Here is a 16,694-nt window from a genome sequence, read left to right on the forward strand (position 1 = left end):
GTTCTGTATCTGTGAAATATGTTATTGTTACTTTAATAGGGATTGCGTTGAATCTATACATTGCTTTGGGTAATATGCACATTTTAATGATGAGGATTCTTCCACTCCAGGTCCGTATCTCCTAAACCCCCAGCTGTTGGCTGGGCGCCTTCTTCCAGGTCCTTCACCCTCCCATCCACCCTGGGTGGGGCCTTGGTACCACACAGCGCCACCCTGTCACTTACCTTTTCAAACACCTTCCATGCCTCCCTCTTCCTCATTGGGTTCCAATTAAGCTCCTTTGAGAGGCAGTCAAGATATATCAGAACCCAGGCCCTCCTACAAGAGTTTATATTCTGACCCAACCAAACCCAAAGCCCCCGAAGTCTCTGCCTCTCTCTCCTTGATGTCCTCCCCAGAAGCCTCCACTGCCCACAGGCCACTGGAGCCACTGACAGCACCCACGGTCCAAATGCCAGGGCCTCTGCACTAACACACCCAGCCCCGCCCCCAGCCCCCAGCTCTGGAGGCCCGCCCTTAAACCCCTCCCATCTTTTCTTGGAGCCCAGGCACAGCTTGTGCCCTGGAGGGAGAGAGTCCCGCTGCAAAGAGAGCTGCAACTTGGCACAGAATCAATGGTAAAATAGGCTTTTGTGGGTTACCCAGCGGACCTAACCGCCATGTATAAATGTTGTCTAAGTGACTGGATGGCCTCATTTCCACGGAGAAACGTCCTCTGAGCTCACAGCATCAGATCAAAAGTGACCTTTGAGGACCCTCCGTTTATGCTCAAAGGCTACCTCTGTGGGTTTGGCTCCAATGCAGAGAGAGCGCTGAGAGACCTCAGTTCTGGCAGGTCTTGCCTGGGAGCGGGTGCAGGCGAGGAGAGTGGGAAGCATTTGTTTTACACCTAATCATCTCTACAATGGAGGTCTGGGAGGGAGGAGGAGAGGGAGGGAGGGAGGGAGGAAGGAAAAAAAAGGGAGAGAGGGGGCGTTGTCTGAAGCCCTCAGGACTTGGACATTGAGGCCGAGGGCGTGGATGGACCCCAAAACGCCGATTGTCGCCTGACCCCAAATAGATGAGATCACGAGTTTCCCCTCCATTAGGCCTCCTCCTAGGTTGAGCAGGATGACAGAGTGAGAGTTCCGTGGTGACGAAGGACGGGCAGCGCCTTCGGGACAAGTTAGGGACCCGAATCTTCCCACGGGCGGGTTAGCGGCAGCACAGGCCCCAGGTGGCAGCACCGGCAGAAAGACGGGCGCGGAGCCAGAAGCAAGGGTGCGCGGAGGGGTTTCACCTGGGATCTGATTTCCGGCTCGACTTTTAGACGCCCTTAGGCTAGCTCCCTGCCCAGAGGAGTAGCTCCAACACTCCGGGGTTTCAAAGATTGGGGATCCCAACGATCAAGGGGGTGCGTCGAAGACCCACGTTAGGAAGAAATAGGAGCGTGGGTGGGGTTGGGGCGGGGTACTACTCCAGGTCGGGGGTGCAAAGCAACTCCGGGTCTTACAGACACGAAATCGGAACACACACCCGTGCACACGCACATACACCCGAGCCCCTCCACCCCTCCCCAGCCAGGCGTCCAGCAAAATAAGGGCGTCCTGACTGGGATGAGTCCCTGGAATAACTTTTAATCCGCTGGCAGGACTGCCGGGAGCCAGGAAGTATTGTTTGGAAGGATGGGCAGTCCCAGGAGAGACAGGGAGGCCAGCTGGGGATGCCCGGGGTGTGCGGCCGCCCTGAACAGAAGAGACCGACCGAGAACATGACCCCGACCACGACCCAGACCACGACCCAGACCACGATGACTTGCATGAAATATAAGCCCTGGGAGAGGCCGCTGGGGTTGGAGCGTGGGGACACAGCACGGAGTGGGAGGAGACAGACCGACACCGTGCATCTCGACCCAACGCTAAGCCTGGAACGACTTAGACTCTGACACCCACAGGAACATAGCTGTGGAAGGGAGCCTCAGTCTCCCCATTTGCAGAGTTCAGGCTGAGCCACCTGAGGCTCCGGGCTCCCTCCAGGCTTTTAGCCCGGAAAATGGGGTGGGGGTGATGTTTAAGGCACACCCTTCCCCAGAACCAGTCCAGCAGCTGTGCCACGCAGAACTGGGGGATCCATCTGAGATTCTGCATGTGAGCCAGCCTTTCTGACACCCTAGCTGGCCAGGCCCTGCAGGGCACAGAGATTGAGCCATCCACTTCTGCCTGCAGCTCATTGGGAAGAATGGGGTGGGGGCGGGGGGATAGAGGTTTGGTGAGGACAAAAGTAACAACACAAGCATCACATACATACACCCTGGGAGGAAACAATCACATTTTTTAACCATCAGTCAGATTGGACGCCCGTCATAGGGCTAGACCAGGCCCTGGGAGTCCCCTCCATCCATAGGCATTTTCCCTACAACTGCCACGTCAGGGGAAGGGAGGCGGTGCCCAGGGCAGACTGGGGGACAGGATGGCAATGGGGTACTCAGGGGGCTCAGGGCCATGGTGACTTCCTCGCTATTACAGATTTCAGTGTCTCAACCACCTGCTGAATACAAGCCCTGAACACGGCCCTCACTGTCCCCTGTGTCACCAGGTAGCAGGCCGTTCCTGTGAGGCTCCGACCTAGTGCAGGACAGCAGGCTGTGCGTGGAGGGGCCAGATGGCTGGTCTGTGGGGATGAGGAGTCAGAGCCCTGAGCCCAAGGGGACTGCAAGTTCCAGTGTTCACAGAGGGCACCACAGGTGGGGTGGGAGGGAGGGAGTTGGGGTTCTTCCCCTCCCCCCAGTCACTGAAAGGCCCTGAGGCCAAAACGAGGCTACCAGGGCGCATCCTGGATAGCCCTCTCTCCAAAGTGCACTGATTTTTGTTGGCATTTCTCTCTTTATCTTTGTAGTTACTTAGTTTTCCACTCTTTAAATAATTATAATTACTTTTAAATACAAAATACTCAATGTTCTTTCTCTTCTCCTCTTGTTTGGGGAGACTGGGAGGCCAGTTTTAAACGAGTGTGTCAGCTGTCTAGCAGGTCACAGGCTCCAGGTGGGAGGCCCATGAACCCCAGATGCCTCCCCTTCCCTGGGGTGTCCCGGCACCCCGCTTCACCCTCCCCTAGTCTGCCCCATAGCAGGGGCTCTCGGTGCCCTGGACCAAGGTCCCCAGGTGGTGAGGAGCCCTCTTGGGAGGTGGCATGGAGCTGATGCTGTGGGACTCCTGGGCGGCCTGGTTTCAAGGGACAGGGTCAGACAGAGAAGGCCCTAGCCCATGAAGCAGACAGGCCCCAGCAGCACCCCACCCCGCCTTGGGGGGGCCCCCAGGTCTGAGAAGGAGGCGTCCAGCACCGGCAGCTGCTCCAGCACAGGTGTCCGCACCTCCAGCACCCTCCGGCCTTGCTGTGTCTGCAGGACACAGGAGGGCAGGGAGTGAGCATGGGGGAGGGGCTGCACCTCGGGTGCCCCGCCCTCAGGCCCCGTGGGCCTCTCCTCTGCGTGCCCTGAGCAGCTCCCCCGACAGCGTCACCAGTACAGACTGGCTGATTTTCCTCCAGAGTCAGGCCGGGAGAGCCAGGAGGCTGTCTGTGCCCGTGTGTGTGGTGTGTGCGCGCACACTCATGAACCAGTGTGTCCAGCTGTGGGTTTGTCTTTGAGATTGCCTGCCTGTGGTGGGGTGTGAGTCTGCGAGACTCCTCAGGGGTGTGTGTACATGAGTGGGGGAGGCGGGGCACTGCATGATATTAACTGGCATGATCCCACACGTGTGTGGGGATATATGTGCAGGTGGGGGGGGGTCTGTGCCCCTGCACCTCCCTGGGGGTGTTGCCCCTCTCCCCATCCATGTGCCTCTGCTGGGCTCCTGTGTAAACATGTGTGCTTGAGTGACTGCTGTCTGCACACAGGTGAATCCCCCTTCCATCCTCCCCACCCCCTCTCCCCCATCTGAGCTCCCTCAGCCCTATCTGACCAGAGCTGGACTCCTGCTCTCCCAGGTGGCCCTGCCCCTGGGCTCTTCCTGCTTCCCACCTGACAGCCCCGTCTGAATTCCTTGACATATGGGCTGGTGTCCGGGCTCAGCTCATCCTCATTGGCTCCCCTGAGCTTCAGCTGGCCTTCCGGGGCCGCCCCAGAGCACGGGTAGGACACGTCCTGGTGGGCGGAGACGCTGAGCAGCCGCAGGAAGGTGAGCTGGACCACGCCTACTGGGGAACCCTCTGAGTCCACGTAGGAGAACTGGCAGGAGAGGGGGCTGGGTCAGGGCCGGCAGGGCAGCCAGAAGACCGGGGCAGGGGCGTGAGCAGGGAGCAGGTGGGAGGAAAGGGCTGGGGAGAAAAGAGGGCCCAGTGGGAGCCAGGAGACTGGGGGGAAAGAGCAGGGGAACGTAACTCTTGGGTTGCCAAGGGAAGGAGACGAAGTGAACGTTGGAGGGCTGGTGAGAAGGAAAGAAGGCGCAGGAAAGGGGAAGGGCCAGGGAGCTTGTCACACAAACCCACAACCCACTCCACCCTGACAGGGAGGGGGCAGACCCTAGCCAGCTCTCACCTGTGTGACATCATCCCGAGGCAGCACACAGGTCTCCCCTCCCGCTGTGAAGTTGCAGAACACCCTGAAGGCGTCCCGAGCACAACCCTGGTTGGGGTCAACCCAGTACTCTCCTGTGGGGTGAGGGAGAGGGGAGGGGCAGGGCCCTGAGCTCTTGGACCCAAGATGCGCTTTGCCCCACATTCCCACTCCCCCAGCTCTCCCCACAGTGCCGCCACCTCCCAGTCCTGGGACACAGGGCCCCTAACACAGGCCCCCACTTCAGTCTCCCTCATCACCTGTACCCCTGCCCCACCCATGACACCCAGAGCACCCCCGGGCCCCAGCAGCACCCCCGGGCTCCTGGTTGGATGTGTGGCTGTGGGTCTGCACATATGTCTGTGTGCACACACGTGTATGTGGACATGGGGCTGGTGCACGCTGGTGTAACCCTATCAGCCTCTGGTGCTGAAATACTTCTGACCTGGTTGGTGTGTAGCCGCTGAGCCAGTCCCCTCAATCCTCACTGCCCCCCCAACACTTTCCCCAAGATTCACGCAGCAGCCATCCTGCTGGCCCACGCCCGAGATGCTGTGAACAGCTTTGCATCCCCTGAGGCCGGCACTGACCATCGGGCAGCTCTGGGTGGCAGAGCTTCAGGTCCTGGCAGGTGCGAGCAGGGCTGTCCTGGGTCCCTGTGGGCCGCCTCATCTGCTCTATCTCCTCCCGCAGGGAGTCAAGTGAGCCAAAGATCTCCTCCAGACCCCCAGGACTGCCCGGGGCCCCCCCAGTTTGTGTGGCCTCATCTTCCTGCGTCAAGCGGCTCCCGTCCACTGAGCGCCGAGTCTTCTTGGGCATCTGGATGGGTAGGGGCTGGATCACCTCACCCGGGGGTCCCTAGATGGAGGGACCAATGAAGAGGGTGAGGGTAGGCAGAGAAACACCAGGACAGATAGTCAAAGAAGCAGGCCATGACTCCCTACTCACCGGGTGTCCCGGAGGACCCTGGATGCCCTTCTCCCCCTTGGGTCCGGCTGGGCCCTGCCAAAAGAGTAAATGAGGTCATGGAGGGGTTGAGGTCATGGAGGGGTCAACATCACCGAAGCCAACTCAGTATCTGGACAGGGAATGAAGGGCTGCACTGGGGGTGCATGTTTGCTCTGGAGAGACAGTTCCAAGTCTGGCCTGGGTAAGGGGCAGAGGTTAAGGCTGGCTGGGGTTTACTCACTGTGGCTCCTTTGGCGCCCTTGGGGCCAGCAGGTCCCTGTGAAATTAAAAATGAGAAAGAGATGGTCACCACACAAAAAGGCTGTGACACAGAGGAATGGAGAGGCAAGGTTTTGAGGCCACAGGACAGTGGGATTACCACAGAAGGGGCAGGCATGGGGACATGGGGACATTGGGGAGACCTTGGAAGGATAGGGGAGGAAACACTGCAGGCGTAAGAACACGCAAGAAAAACTGAGGCCTATGCTTCTTAGACTGGCAGTTGCCATGGAACCCACTGGGAAATTATAGAAGGAGAAGCAGTAAAGTTTAGTGGAAGAACAGATGGATACTCACAGTGAGGCCAGGGGGCCCTCCAGGACCAATGGGGCCAGAGGCTCCTGGGATACCCTAGGAAAGGGAGGGCCTCCTTTAACTAGGTCTTCTACCCACTTCCTCCCACACACCACCCTGAGTCTCCACTCACAACCCCTCCCACCCCCAATGGGAATCTCCACCCCCATCCCACCCAGACCTTCCAGGACCACACCCTTTACTCACCGTCTCTCCCTTCTGTCCAGCAGAGCCCTGAGGGCCAGGAAGTCCCCTATCACCCTTCTCTCCCTGCTCCCCAGGGGGCCCAATCAGTCCAATGAGACCTGGGTGACCCTGGAAAAGAGGACAGGTGGTCAGGGGGATGCAAAGAGGAGACACACGGACACTGGAGGACCATGAGAGTCAGAGCCCAGATGATAGAAGAGACGTGGGCACAGGGGCTGGGAACAGTCCTCATTGAGTAAGGACAAAGACTCGGTGCCGGAGGCCTGGAGCAGGCCCCGTAGGTCTCAGGAGGTAAGTATGAGGGTAAGGGGAGCAGCACCTGGTTACTTATCTGTCTGTCACTCACCTTCTCTCCCTTGGCCCCAGCATCACCACGGAGGCCAGGAAGCCCGGGGGGTCCCTGTGGGGAGACTGGAAGTTACTCTTTCCAGGGAGAGGTGAAACCGAGCTCTCCGCCCACCACCTCCCATTTCCTCCAGGGCTTCAGCTGATGCCCACTTGTCCCGAGGTGTCCCATCACCCCACTCACCACAGGACCTGGAGGCCCAGCCTGACCTGTGGCTCCAGGACGACCTTGCTGGCCCTATAGATTTGAAGAAGTCACAGAGGTCAGGAGGAGTGTCCCCTCCTATGGCTCCTCACCCCCCACCACCCAGCCTCTCCCCTCCATGACTCACCACTGGGCCCGGGAGCCCCCTCAGACCATCGGGACCAGGTTTTCCTGATGGGCCTGCAGGACCCACAGGGCCCGTCTTTCCCGGAGCACCCACAGCACCAGGATCCCCCTGAAACAAACGCAAGGAATGTGTCCTAAGGGGCAGAGGCAGGGAGGGCAGATGGGGGCAGGGAGTTCAAGGTAGACTGAGGCAGAAAGTAAGGTTGAAACCTCAGAAGTCCCAGGGGCAGAAGCAAGAATAAGGAACCACATTCCCACAGGGGCTCAGCATGTGGAGGCAGACAGAGGAATCTGAGGAGCCAAGAGGCAGGGAGATGGAGGGAATGTTCCAGCACCCAGGGCAGCCTCTCCCTCACCTTGGCGCCCTTCTCCCCTTGTCGCCCCTCAGGACCAGGTGTGCCAGCAGGACCCTGCAGGTGGAGGCAGAAAGGAAGCGTGGATGCAGGTGCAGAGGCCCATTCACAGGTGGCGAGAGTAGGCACAGCTGGACCAGTCATTAAAATACCTAGTAGTTCTAAGCATCTGGTGAGGAGCCACTTAGTGTCCCACCTCCTGCCCCAGCGATGAAACCGCGAATCCCTGGCCTAGCAGGGGCCCTTCCCCCAGTGCCTGTTCTGAGTGGGAGATACACGCCACCACCCCTGGCAAGGACTTTCATACCAAACCTGAGGAACAAACGTACCTAAACATGCACAGAGCACTTACAACACATGTGCTCAGGCACACCACCACCCCAGGACAGCCCAGATGCCGGGCATCCCACCTGCCATTGCCCATCCTCTGCCCACCCTACCCAAGGACTGCCCCTGAAGATCCCAGGTGTCCACCTCACTTACACGCTTTCCAGGTGGTCCAGGGGGTCCATTCTCCCCAGTGGGACCAGGGGATCCCTAGGGAGGATGAGTGAGTGTTTAGCCCCAGCCCAAGGGACCCATCAGGGGTGGGGCAAAGGGGAGCCATGGGTCTGAAGGCCTGGTCTCAGTGGTGGGGGGAGGGGTTCCCTGGTCACTCACAGGCTGCCCTGGCTCGCCATCCTCTCCACGATCACCCTTTGCACCATCTTGGCCCTGCAGGGATGAAGGAAAGTCAGAGGGCCCCAACCTGGCTGGTACCACCGGAAAATTGCTGATCCTCCCATCCCTCCAGCTGCCCTGACATACCTCTGGCTTCCAACAGCCAGGCCCACCCCCTCTACCCCTTCCCCCTACTGGGTAAGACTCACTCGAGGACCACCTTCTCCAGGAGGACCAGGGTCACCAGGAAAACCAACAGGACCCTAATGCAGAAGGAAAACAAAGGTCAGGCTCACAACCCCCAAGCCCACCCAGGGCCAACACAGGCCCCTGTAGGCATGCACCACACTCTCCCTTTCTGCCGCAGTGCCCAGCTGCACCACCCTAGGAGGGGCACCCCACCCCCATGCTTACATGCCTTCTAACATATTCAGGTATTAGCTAGAGGCCATCTCTCATGTTTCCTCTCTCTGGATCCTAGACTCTTATAGCCTCCCCAGAAGACCCTATTCCCAGAGTTTCCTCCCAGGTACCCCTCACTCTTGGTCTCCCTGCACTCCAGGATCCTCACATACCCATTCCCAGGACTCTCAGCCCCTCCTGCCATACTCACGGGGTTCCCTTTGGGGCCATCATCCCCGGTGGGGCCTTTAGGCCCTGGTGGTCCCGCCTCTCCCGGCTGCCCCGACTCTCCTTTCTCCCCACGCTCCCCGCGTGGGCCCTGGAGAACAAGTAGAGGATAGAGATGGCCCCACAGGGGTCTTGAAGCTCAACAATGCAGCCCCTGCTTCCAAGACACCTCCAGCCTCCCCCAGCCCTCTCAGTAACAGTAGGGCACACACAGAAAGGCAAGCCCAGGGCGGGTCCCCTGCGCTCTCTTCCCTTGGAGGAGGGAGCGAGCGGCAGGACTCGCTCAGACTCAGGGACCAGGCCCCAGAGAGAGTGGCTGGGGCACAGACTCCTGGGCAGTGGGAAGGCCGGCTCCAGGAGGTCAGGGCAAAAGTCGGGGTGGCATTGAGGGGTGAAAGGGATTGGGAAGGGGTGCCTCAAAGCTATCACTCACCTTGACACCTGGCTCACCCTGGACCCCGGGAGATCCTGACTCTCCTGGTTCCCCCTGCAAGGAGACTGGGGTCAAAATCCTCCTCTCCCCCCAAAATATCCTGATATTACCCATGCCTCGTTCTCTTTTGACCCCCAACCAAAATTGGCAGAAGTCTAACCCCACACCCTCCTGAGACCAGGCCATTCAACCCCTTCCTAGTTACCTTCTCTCCAGGGGGACCCAGGTTCCCAACACCTCCTGGGGGACCTTGAGGACCCTGGAAGAGAAACAGAAATAGGGATCACAGTTCAGGAGAGGAGGCACCATTCCAGAGGTGGGGCCTGGATGAGGGACCCAAGGTCGCAGCAGTGAGACAGCAGGAGGCCTTCTTCCCAGGGGTCACTGGTTTCTAGAGGCACCCGAGGTGAGACTAGTGTATAGTCTGGAGAAAAGGAGGCAGAGAACTGGTCACATTGATCTAAAGGGACAAGGGACTGAGAGGACTCACATCAGCTCCATTGGGTCCAGCTGGGCCTCGAGGTCCTGGGGGGCCAGGTGGTCCCTGGGGAGAAACAGATACACCTTGAGATAAGGAAGGAAGTGAGGGATACAGCAATGGGTGCACATGAATTGTGGGGGGTTGGGCTGAGCAGAGATCCTGAGCAGGGAGGAGGGCCCTTGGGGGGCAGGGAGGGGCAGTAGCAGTGGGGTGCTGTGGTGGGCTGGATGGGTGGGGAGTGACGAGAGGATGGGGCTGGGCCAGTTAGGGTCACACACGATCAGTGGGTTCACACTCACCATAGGGCCCACGTCTCCTGTTTCTCCCTTCTCTCCAGAGGGGCCTGGCAAACCCTGTGCAGGTGGTATACGTGGCACAGACCCAGGTGAGCAACCCACCCGAGGCCCCGGTTCCCTCTGTCGGGCCCCACGTGCCTGCCCTCATTCCTCACTCCCACCTCCCCTTTCCTTGTCAGAATGAGGCTGGCAGGGTCTGAGGTAGACATCAGCTCCTGACCCCAACTTTCAGCCCATCTCCACCCTGCAACTCACCTGTAGGCCAATGGGTCCTGGGGGCCCATTGAATCCTCTTGTTCCTTCATCACCTTTGGCTCCAAAGTGTCCCTGGGGTCCCCGGGGTCCGGGCTCCCCATCTGCTCCCTGAGGTAGGGGGAGGGCAGGGACAAGGACACGGAGGTGGTCACGGTCAGATGTTCTCCATCCACAAACCCCACACAGAGCTGGGCAGCAGGCCCAGAGCCCCCTCCCGCCATCCCCAACCCCAAAGGCGGAGGGGAACTGCTGGCCACTGGGGACTGCCAGGGCGTCTGGCAGCGCAGGCCAGGCATCAGTCACTCACAGCTGTTCCAGGTTGCCCGACGGGACCGATGGGTCCGGGGGGTCCAGGAGGGCCCTGGGGGAGAAAGAAGAGTCAGAGACACCAAGACAGGGAGGAAGACCAAGTGGGAATGAGGTTGAAGGCCAAGGGTCAAAGGTCAAAGGTCATAAACACTTACATGTTCACCTTTGTTCCCTTTAATGCCCTTCTGTCCAGGGTCTCCCACCTCACCCTGGGAGAAGACAAATGAGTCTTCAGAGAAAGGAGGTGGGTTGAGTGGGGACAGCAATGAGACAGGGATGGGGGCCACGCCTAGATCTGGAAAGGATCTGGGTCCAGGGGCTGTGGGTTCCCTCACCTTGTCTCCATCCTCTCCTGCCACACCCGGGGGTCCAGCAGGACCAGGAAGCCCCACGGGACCCTGCACCCCATCTCGGCCAGTAGGACCAATGGGGCCCTTCTCACCCTGTGGGAAGTAAAGAGAAGAGTCATGACCTGAAGACAACCCTCACCCTCAAACACCCCCACAGGAAACCCTCTGTAACCCAGGAGCTCACAGACCCCTCCCAGGCCCCAACACTCACCGGGACTCCTTTCTCTCCTGCTGCTCCAGGGGGACCCTGAGGTCCTGGACGCCCTGGGGGGCCAATGGGCCCTCCAGATCCTGCTGCACCTCGTTCCCCAGGGGATCCCTAAGAGACAAAATGGAGTCAGACCCCCAAGGAAGAGACCACCACCTACCCACACCAGAGGACCCCTGACCATGGTTCCCAGAATAGCCCAACATCAGATGCATGATGACTGACCCTACAGTCCCCTGTGCCCAGACACAGCTGGCCTGGATCCAGGTGCCACTCTGTACTCCCTTTCCTGGCTCCTCCCCACTGCCCCCAGGGACCCCAGACTCACTGCAGGGCCAGGGGGACCAGCCGGACCTTCACTTCCCTTCAGACCAGGTCCACCCTATAAACCAGAGATTTGGGGCAACAGCTGTGAAACAGGAAGGGGGGGACATCATAGGAACAGGGGTCCAGGAGATAATGCAGGGTTAGGGGAGGGGGACAGGCTCAGAGAGATGGATTAGGGTGATTCTGAGGGTCACCAGGACTTGCAATGACTTCTTATGGGTGGTCTGTTAGGGTCACACTCACAGCAGTGCCTGGGAGGCCTCTCTCTCCTGGGAAGCCCCTCAGCCCAGCAGGCCCATCCTTCCCTGGGGCCCCAGGAGGACCAGGGTCACCCTAAAAGGAAAGGAAAGGTGGTAAGCCATAGCCACACTCCCAAATCATTCAGAGAGATCTCTGACCCCCCTCAAATCCCCAACCCTGGTCCCCACATTCCCTCTGCCCAGCTCCTTACTGACCTTTGTTCCTTCTTTTCCAGCTGTTCCCGTCAGTCCCTGCTCTCCAGGGGGTCCTGGGGGACCTGGATGACCTCTCTCCCCCATGGGCCCAGTTTCTCCTGCAGCTCCCTGGGGAAGAGTCAGAGAGACCCCAGTCTCAGACCCTTCATCCCACTATCTGCTTAAAGCGGCCAACTGGCCTCCCTAAAATCCCCCTCTAGAACCCCTTTATCCCTGCCCCAAAGCTTCTGGGAAATGCCTGGGGGCTCCTAGGCCAGTGTTCTGGTGTTCAGTCCCCAGTGGGGAGTACCTACACCACCTCATGTCCCCATTGGGGAACTGCCACTTCTCTGAGCTGAGAAAATGAGAACTGGCCCAGGACACAGGCTGAAGTTGGGCATCAGAGCCCCAAACCTCATCCCCGCCATTGATCACGCACAGCTCCCCCTTTTTCCCCAGCCCTGGGGTCCATGGCAGGGCCTTGTGATGGGGAAAGGGGAGAAGAAGGCAGGTAGACTAACTCCAGAGGGCAGACATACCTGAGGTCCCACCACCCCTGGGGGGCCAGGGGGGCCAGTCTTCCCTTGGAATCCCTGAGAGAGGAAGAGAGGAGAGAACAGTGAGGACAGCCAGGCATGGACACCACAAGATGGAGCCCCGGTGCCCGGAGGAAGGGCAGGGCCACTACCTCGTCCTTGGCCATGGATCTGAGTGGTGAACACCAGAATGCTCTCCACTCGGCCAGCTGAGCCTCCCTGGCCTGGTGGGCCTTCTAGACAGCTCTGGAGTTGGAGGGTCAGCAGGGGGGCCAGGGCATCACTTACCACTTCTCCTCTCTGGCCTGGGTGTCCCGGCAGCCCGTCCTTCCCAGGGGGGCCCTGGAAGGGGTTCAGATGTCCGGTGAATTTTAGGCAGGGAAGGGAATTGGGAGGAAGGACTCAGAGAACCAAGGTCGGCCCGAGAACAGATGTCAGCTTACCGGAGGTCCTTTGGGACCAGGAAATCCGTTGGGGCCCTGGGGCCCTGGGAGACCCTAGAGACAGAGCTGGGTTGAGCACGGAAAATGGGATGGGATGCTGCACAGGGGACACAGCTTACCTCCCTGAGGTAAGAGGGGGCTGCTCCAGTCGGGCTCCCTGGGGAGCACGGGGACAGGGACAGTCCAGTCACACTCACCCTTTCTCCAGGGGGCCCATGGGGGCCGTCACCACCCGATGTTCCCTGCCGGGAAAGAGTCAGAGGAGCTTCAGGAGAGCTGGGCTAAGGGACAGACTGCCCACGGGGCCCTGCGAAGGCCACTGACCTTAGTGCCAGACTTTCCAGTGGCTCCCCGGGGTCCCCGCTGACCCCGTGGACCCTAGAAGAGGAAAGAGGAGTGTTAGAAAAACCCATACCCCTTCAGATCTTGAGCCTCAGGTCTCTCCCTACTGCACTCACCGTGGGGCCCCGCTCTCCCCGAGGCCCTGATTTCCCCGACAGGCCCTGGTGGGAAGGAAGCAGAGACGACATCACCCAGTGCAGGGCTCCCCACGGAGCAGCCCCTCCCTCTGCACCCTCTCTTCCACCAGCTTACCCGGGCTCCCTTCTCTCCACTGGCTCCAGGAAAACCAGGGAACCCTAGAGACCCCTGGTGAAAATGAAGAAGAGAAAAACTGAATGGTCAGAAAAGGGAAGGGCCTAGGACGGGCCAAAGGGAGTTAAAAGAGGTGGTAGAGGACTGGTGTGGGAGACCCGGGCTCTGGCCGTCCAACCCCTGCCGCTCGCTGGGCCTCTGTGCCCTCCTCTAGGGACAGGGTGGGCCAAATCCTCTTTACAACCCACTGCTTTGTTGGCCTGAATTTCCTGCAATCAGGTGTCAAGGAAGGGGAAAGGAGGAGGGGTACAAATGGGGCATCACGTCACCTTGGGGCCCTGGCGTCCAGGATAGCCAGGCAGACCAGGAACACCCAGCTTGCCCTGTGGAGGGACAGCGAGCAATTAGGAGCACAAGGAGCCACGATACCAGTCCGTCCCTGGAAAACCCAACCCTCAGAGACAGGAGCCTGCCCCCACCCAGCAGCAAGCCTCACCAGACCAGCAGCCCTTCAGCTCCCACCTCATGGGCTGCTTGGCTTTTGTAAGCGCTCCTCCCTGTGAGTGAATTTTCCCCGAGTCCAGTGCTGGGATCTTGTCTCCCCTGTGTCTGGGGACTAAAGTCTGCCGCTCCAGCAAGTCCTTGGGGGCTGTGATCTAGCCCCTGCCTACCCGTCGACCTCAGCACACATGCCTGTCCCTTGCAGGCCTCCACACAGCTGGGGACTGCCTCTGCCCTCTGGGGACTGCCTCTGCTCATGCTCTGCATCACCCCAACTCCCCGAGCATGCACTCCTACTTCCTGATGCCCTGGTACATCCCTGCCTCCTGATGCCCCAGGGGGCACCCCTGCCTCCTGGTGCTGCAGGCCCATCCTGCCCAGGCAGCTGTGGAGCGGAGGTTGAGAGCAGGGATTCTGCCACCTGGCTGCCTGGGCTCATACCCTGGCTCTGCCCCTCCCTGGCTATGTGACTAACTAACATCTTAACCTCCCAGTGCCTCTGCAAAGCGGGACTGTGATAGTGCCTACAGCACAGGGTGGATATGACAAGCTAGCACGGTGCCGGCATACAGTAAGTGCTCTGTGAGTTAGCTCTGCAGATCCAGAGCCCACCAGCTCTCGACGCCCTCCCTTCCCAGAACTCCTACTGCTCTGAGTCTGGACACACTCAGAGTGTAGGTGTGGTCTGCCTTGCACCTACAGTTACCCTGTGACAGTCTCTATGCCCCATTCCCACCGATCTGTTGTAAACGCTTCAGGACAGGGACTTTCCCTTGACTTCTTATCCATTGCCCCTCAACCCATCAGTGTTCAGGAGGTACCGTATAGAGAGAGGAGCATAATTACTTCATGGTCATATCTAATTGACTCACTGACTCCAGCTGCTGGCAGCCTCGTGCCCACCCTGATCCCAGTACCCAGGCCCTCATTCCCTCCACGTCCCTAGAAAACACAGACACAGATTCCCTCATCCCCTGTCACCTTCTCGCCCATGAGCCCAAGGGGCCCAGGGTCTCCAGTGGGCCCAGTACGTCCCTTCGGCCCCTCAGGACCATCCTCTCCTCTAGAACCAGGGACTCCAACTTCGCCCTGAGTGAGGGGGTCGGAGAGGCGGGTGTCAGGGACTGGGGATGGGGATGGGCCCCAAGGGGAGAGGCAGGCCCCAGTGAGGCCAAGCGGGGTTGGCAGGGGTCCCAGAAGCTTTCGCAGGGCAGGGAGCTGCACAGGGGCAGGAGACTGCTGTGACCAGAGGGGTTATACTGCTGGGGTCAGGCCCTGAAGAGTGCAGAGCACCAGGGGTGGGGACTCATGGAACCGGTTGGGTGGTCCAAAGTGGAGGATCATTAGGACTTAGAGTTGGGGGGCAGTGTAGAGGTTTCTACTCACCCTGTCACCTTTCACACCCATGTCACCTTTGAACCCGGGAAAGCCATCGTCACCCTGAAAAAAGTGGGAGTGAGAAGACACCCCAGATGATACAGGGTCAGGAGGTTAAAATGGAGGATTTGGAGAACATGGGTGGATGGGTGGATTCCAGGAGCTGAAGGGCAGCACAGGGCAGGCAAGAGGGATGGAGGTGAGGAAGAGATGGATAAAGAGGTTGGTGGGGGCAGGACGGAGGTGTTGGGAAGTTAGGGTACATTGCTCACCTTTTCACCCTTATGGCCCTTCAGACCCCGAATTCCATCCACACCCTACAGTTAGACAGGAGGACAGAGAGCAATCAGGGCTGGAGGTTAGGTTCAAATGACCGAGCTCAAAAGACGCCAACTGGTCCCCCCAACGCAGTCCTGTTTCTCCCAGTCTGGTGGTCTGTACCTTGACACCTCGAGGTCCAGGGTATCCTAGAGGACCCTGAGGTCCAGATGGACCCTGGAAAAAGAGAGAGAGGTATCTCTAAAGGAGGCCTCAGGGGTTCAGAAAAATGGAAGCGACACCGGAGAAAAGTGTCAGAACCCCATGAACGAGGAGACAAATCCCAAGGACCCTGAGAGTGCAGAGTCTGGGCAGAAACCCCTTCAGGGGGTGAAAGGGGGCAGGGACAATCTCACCTGGTTTCCTTTGGTTCCAGGGGGACCTTCTTTCCCGGGGTGACCCTGAGGGTAGGGAAGAAAAATGTGACCACTAGCCTCTGTCACCTTCCCTGTACCCCTCTCCATACTTCTTCAACCTAAATTCTCCTGTGACCTGATGAAGCTGACTGACCATGGGAAGGCACCTTCAGTGACCTCCCAGTGCAAGGGGCACGTGGTATGGATAGTCCCTGAAGGTCCTTAGAGGTCATTCAGTGGGGTGGAGGAGAAAAGGGCATTTGGAATAAGCGGAGGCCCACTCACCGGGGATCCATCTGAGCCAGGCATGCCAGGGAGCCCTGGTTTCCCTCTGGGACCCTGCAGGAAGATGAGGAAGTTCAGGCTCACCAGAAGGTCTCAGGTCTCAGGTCTGAACATGGCTAAAGTCCCAGCCAGACATTTGAGGCCCTCTTGACAGCCCCTCACCAGCACATATCCTGTTCCCCAGATTACTTAGTCACTCACCTTTTCTCCATGGGGGCCGACGGCACCCTGAGGCCCAGGGAGACCCTATACACGGGGAGAGAGAAGTCACAGGGGCCCCATAGGAGTGGGCACTCTCTCCTCCAGCCAGCATCCCCCATTTGAGGCATGAACAGTGAAGACTTGAGACCCTTCATTTCTTGTCCCCATCCAGGTCTGACCCACTGTGGAAGCCCAGGGGAGGTTGACAAAGTTGGAGAGGGGGTGGACAGGACCCCTCACCTGGGTCCCAGGAGTGCCCTGTTGTCCAGGAGGTCCTGGCTCTCCTTGTGGTCCCTAGAAACAGGCAACCAGGCGTGGGTCAGAATGAGATGGTGACACACTTAGGGTGGAGCTGAGTCACAGCAGGAACAGCCAGAGGATGAGAACCACAACAGGCAGGGGGCAGCGTGTG

At 59.2% G+C, this 16,694-nt stretch overlaps 1 protein-coding gene across 5 annotated transcripts in view; it reads right to left on the bottom strand.

Moving 5' to 3' along the window:
* Positions 1 to 2,415: 2,415 nt before the first annotated feature.
* COL11A2 (collagen type XI alpha 2 chain) overlaps positions 2,416 to 16,694 on the bottom strand; it is a 29,450-nt gene continuing 15,171 nt past the window's right edge. For 3 of the 5 annotated variants that reach the window (XM_037052713.1, XM_037052712.1, XM_037052711.1), the window contains 44 exons: positions 16,523 to 16,576; positions 16,283 to 16,327; positions 16,082 to 16,135; positions 15,797 to 15,841; positions 15,564 to 15,617; positions 15,395 to 15,439; positions 15,132 to 15,185; positions 14,727 to 14,834; positions 13,574 to 13,627; positions 13,245 to 13,298; positions 13,109 to 13,153; positions 12,975 to 13,028; positions 12,848 to 12,892; positions 12,651 to 12,704; positions 12,496 to 12,549; positions 12,211 to 12,264; positions 11,693 to 11,800; positions 11,481 to 11,570; positions 11,239 to 11,292; positions 10,914 to 11,021; positions 10,688 to 10,795; positions 10,508 to 10,561; positions 10,351 to 10,404; positions 10,044 to 10,151; positions 9,792 to 9,845; positions 9,502 to 9,555; positions 9,217 to 9,270; positions 9,012 to 9,065; positions 8,562 to 8,669; positions 8,158 to 8,211; positions 7,949 to 8,002; positions 7,772 to 7,825; positions 7,292 to 7,345; positions 6,937 to 7,044; positions 6,789 to 6,842; positions 6,606 to 6,659; positions 6,260 to 6,367; positions 6,056 to 6,109; positions 5,721 to 5,756; positions 5,480 to 5,533; positions 5,122 to 5,389; positions 4,514 to 4,626; positions 3,998 to 4,204; positions 2,416 to 3,376 (listed from right to left, as the gene is read on the bottom strand). In XM_037052713.1, the coding sequence (XP_036908608.1) occupies positions 3,236 to 3,376; positions 3,998 to 4,204; positions 4,514 to 4,626; positions 5,122 to 5,389; positions 5,480 to 5,533; positions 5,721 to 5,756; positions 6,056 to 6,109; positions 6,260 to 6,367; positions 6,606 to 6,659; positions 6,789 to 6,842; positions 6,937 to 7,044; positions 7,292 to 7,345; positions 7,772 to 7,825; positions 7,949 to 8,002; positions 8,158 to 8,211; positions 8,562 to 8,669; positions 9,012 to 9,065; positions 9,217 to 9,270; positions 9,502 to 9,555; positions 9,792 to 9,845; positions 10,044 to 10,151; positions 10,351 to 10,404; positions 10,508 to 10,561; positions 10,688 to 10,795; positions 10,914 to 11,021; positions 11,239 to 11,292; positions 11,481 to 11,570; positions 11,693 to 11,800; positions 12,211 to 12,264; positions 12,496 to 12,549; positions 12,651 to 12,704; positions 12,848 to 12,892; positions 12,975 to 13,028; positions 13,109 to 13,153; positions 13,245 to 13,298; positions 13,574 to 13,627; positions 14,727 to 14,834; positions 15,132 to 15,185; positions 15,395 to 15,439; positions 15,564 to 15,617; positions 15,797 to 15,841; positions 16,082 to 16,135; positions 16,283 to 16,327; positions 16,523 to 16,576 (3,294 nt within the window). In that variant the 3' untranslated portion in view covers positions 2,416 to 3,235. The remainder of the gene's footprint in view (positions 3,377 to 3,997; positions 4,205 to 4,513; positions 4,627 to 5,121; positions 5,390 to 5,479; positions 5,534 to 5,720; positions 5,757 to 6,055; positions 6,110 to 6,259; positions 6,368 to 6,605; positions 6,660 to 6,788; positions 6,843 to 6,936; positions 7,045 to 7,291; positions 7,346 to 7,771; positions 7,826 to 7,948; positions 8,003 to 8,157; positions 8,212 to 8,561; positions 8,670 to 9,011; positions 9,066 to 9,216; positions 9,271 to 9,501; positions 9,556 to 9,791; positions 9,846 to 10,043; positions 10,152 to 10,350; positions 10,405 to 10,507; positions 10,562 to 10,687; positions 10,796 to 10,913; positions 11,022 to 11,238; positions 11,293 to 11,480; positions 11,571 to 11,692; positions 11,801 to 12,210; positions 12,265 to 12,495; positions 12,550 to 12,650; positions 12,705 to 12,847; positions 12,893 to 12,974; positions 13,029 to 13,108; positions 13,154 to 13,244; positions 13,299 to 13,573; positions 13,628 to 14,726; positions 14,835 to 15,131; positions 15,186 to 15,394; positions 15,440 to 15,563; positions 15,618 to 15,796; positions 15,842 to 16,081; positions 16,136 to 16,282; positions 16,328 to 16,522; positions 16,577 to 16,694) is intronic. The other 2 variants (XM_037052715.1, XM_037052714.1) reach the window with 1 other exon arrangement.

This window comes from Sturnira hondurensis, unplaced genomic scaffold (assembly GCF_014824575.4).
Source record: "Sturnira hondurensis isolate 20B ecotype Veracruz unplaced genomic scaffold, ASM1482457v3 Scaffold0007578, whole genome shotgun sequence".
In the NCBI taxonomy this organism is placed as follows: Eukaryota; Metazoa; Chordata; class Mammalia; order Chiroptera; family Phyllostomidae; genus Sturnira; species Sturnira hondurensis.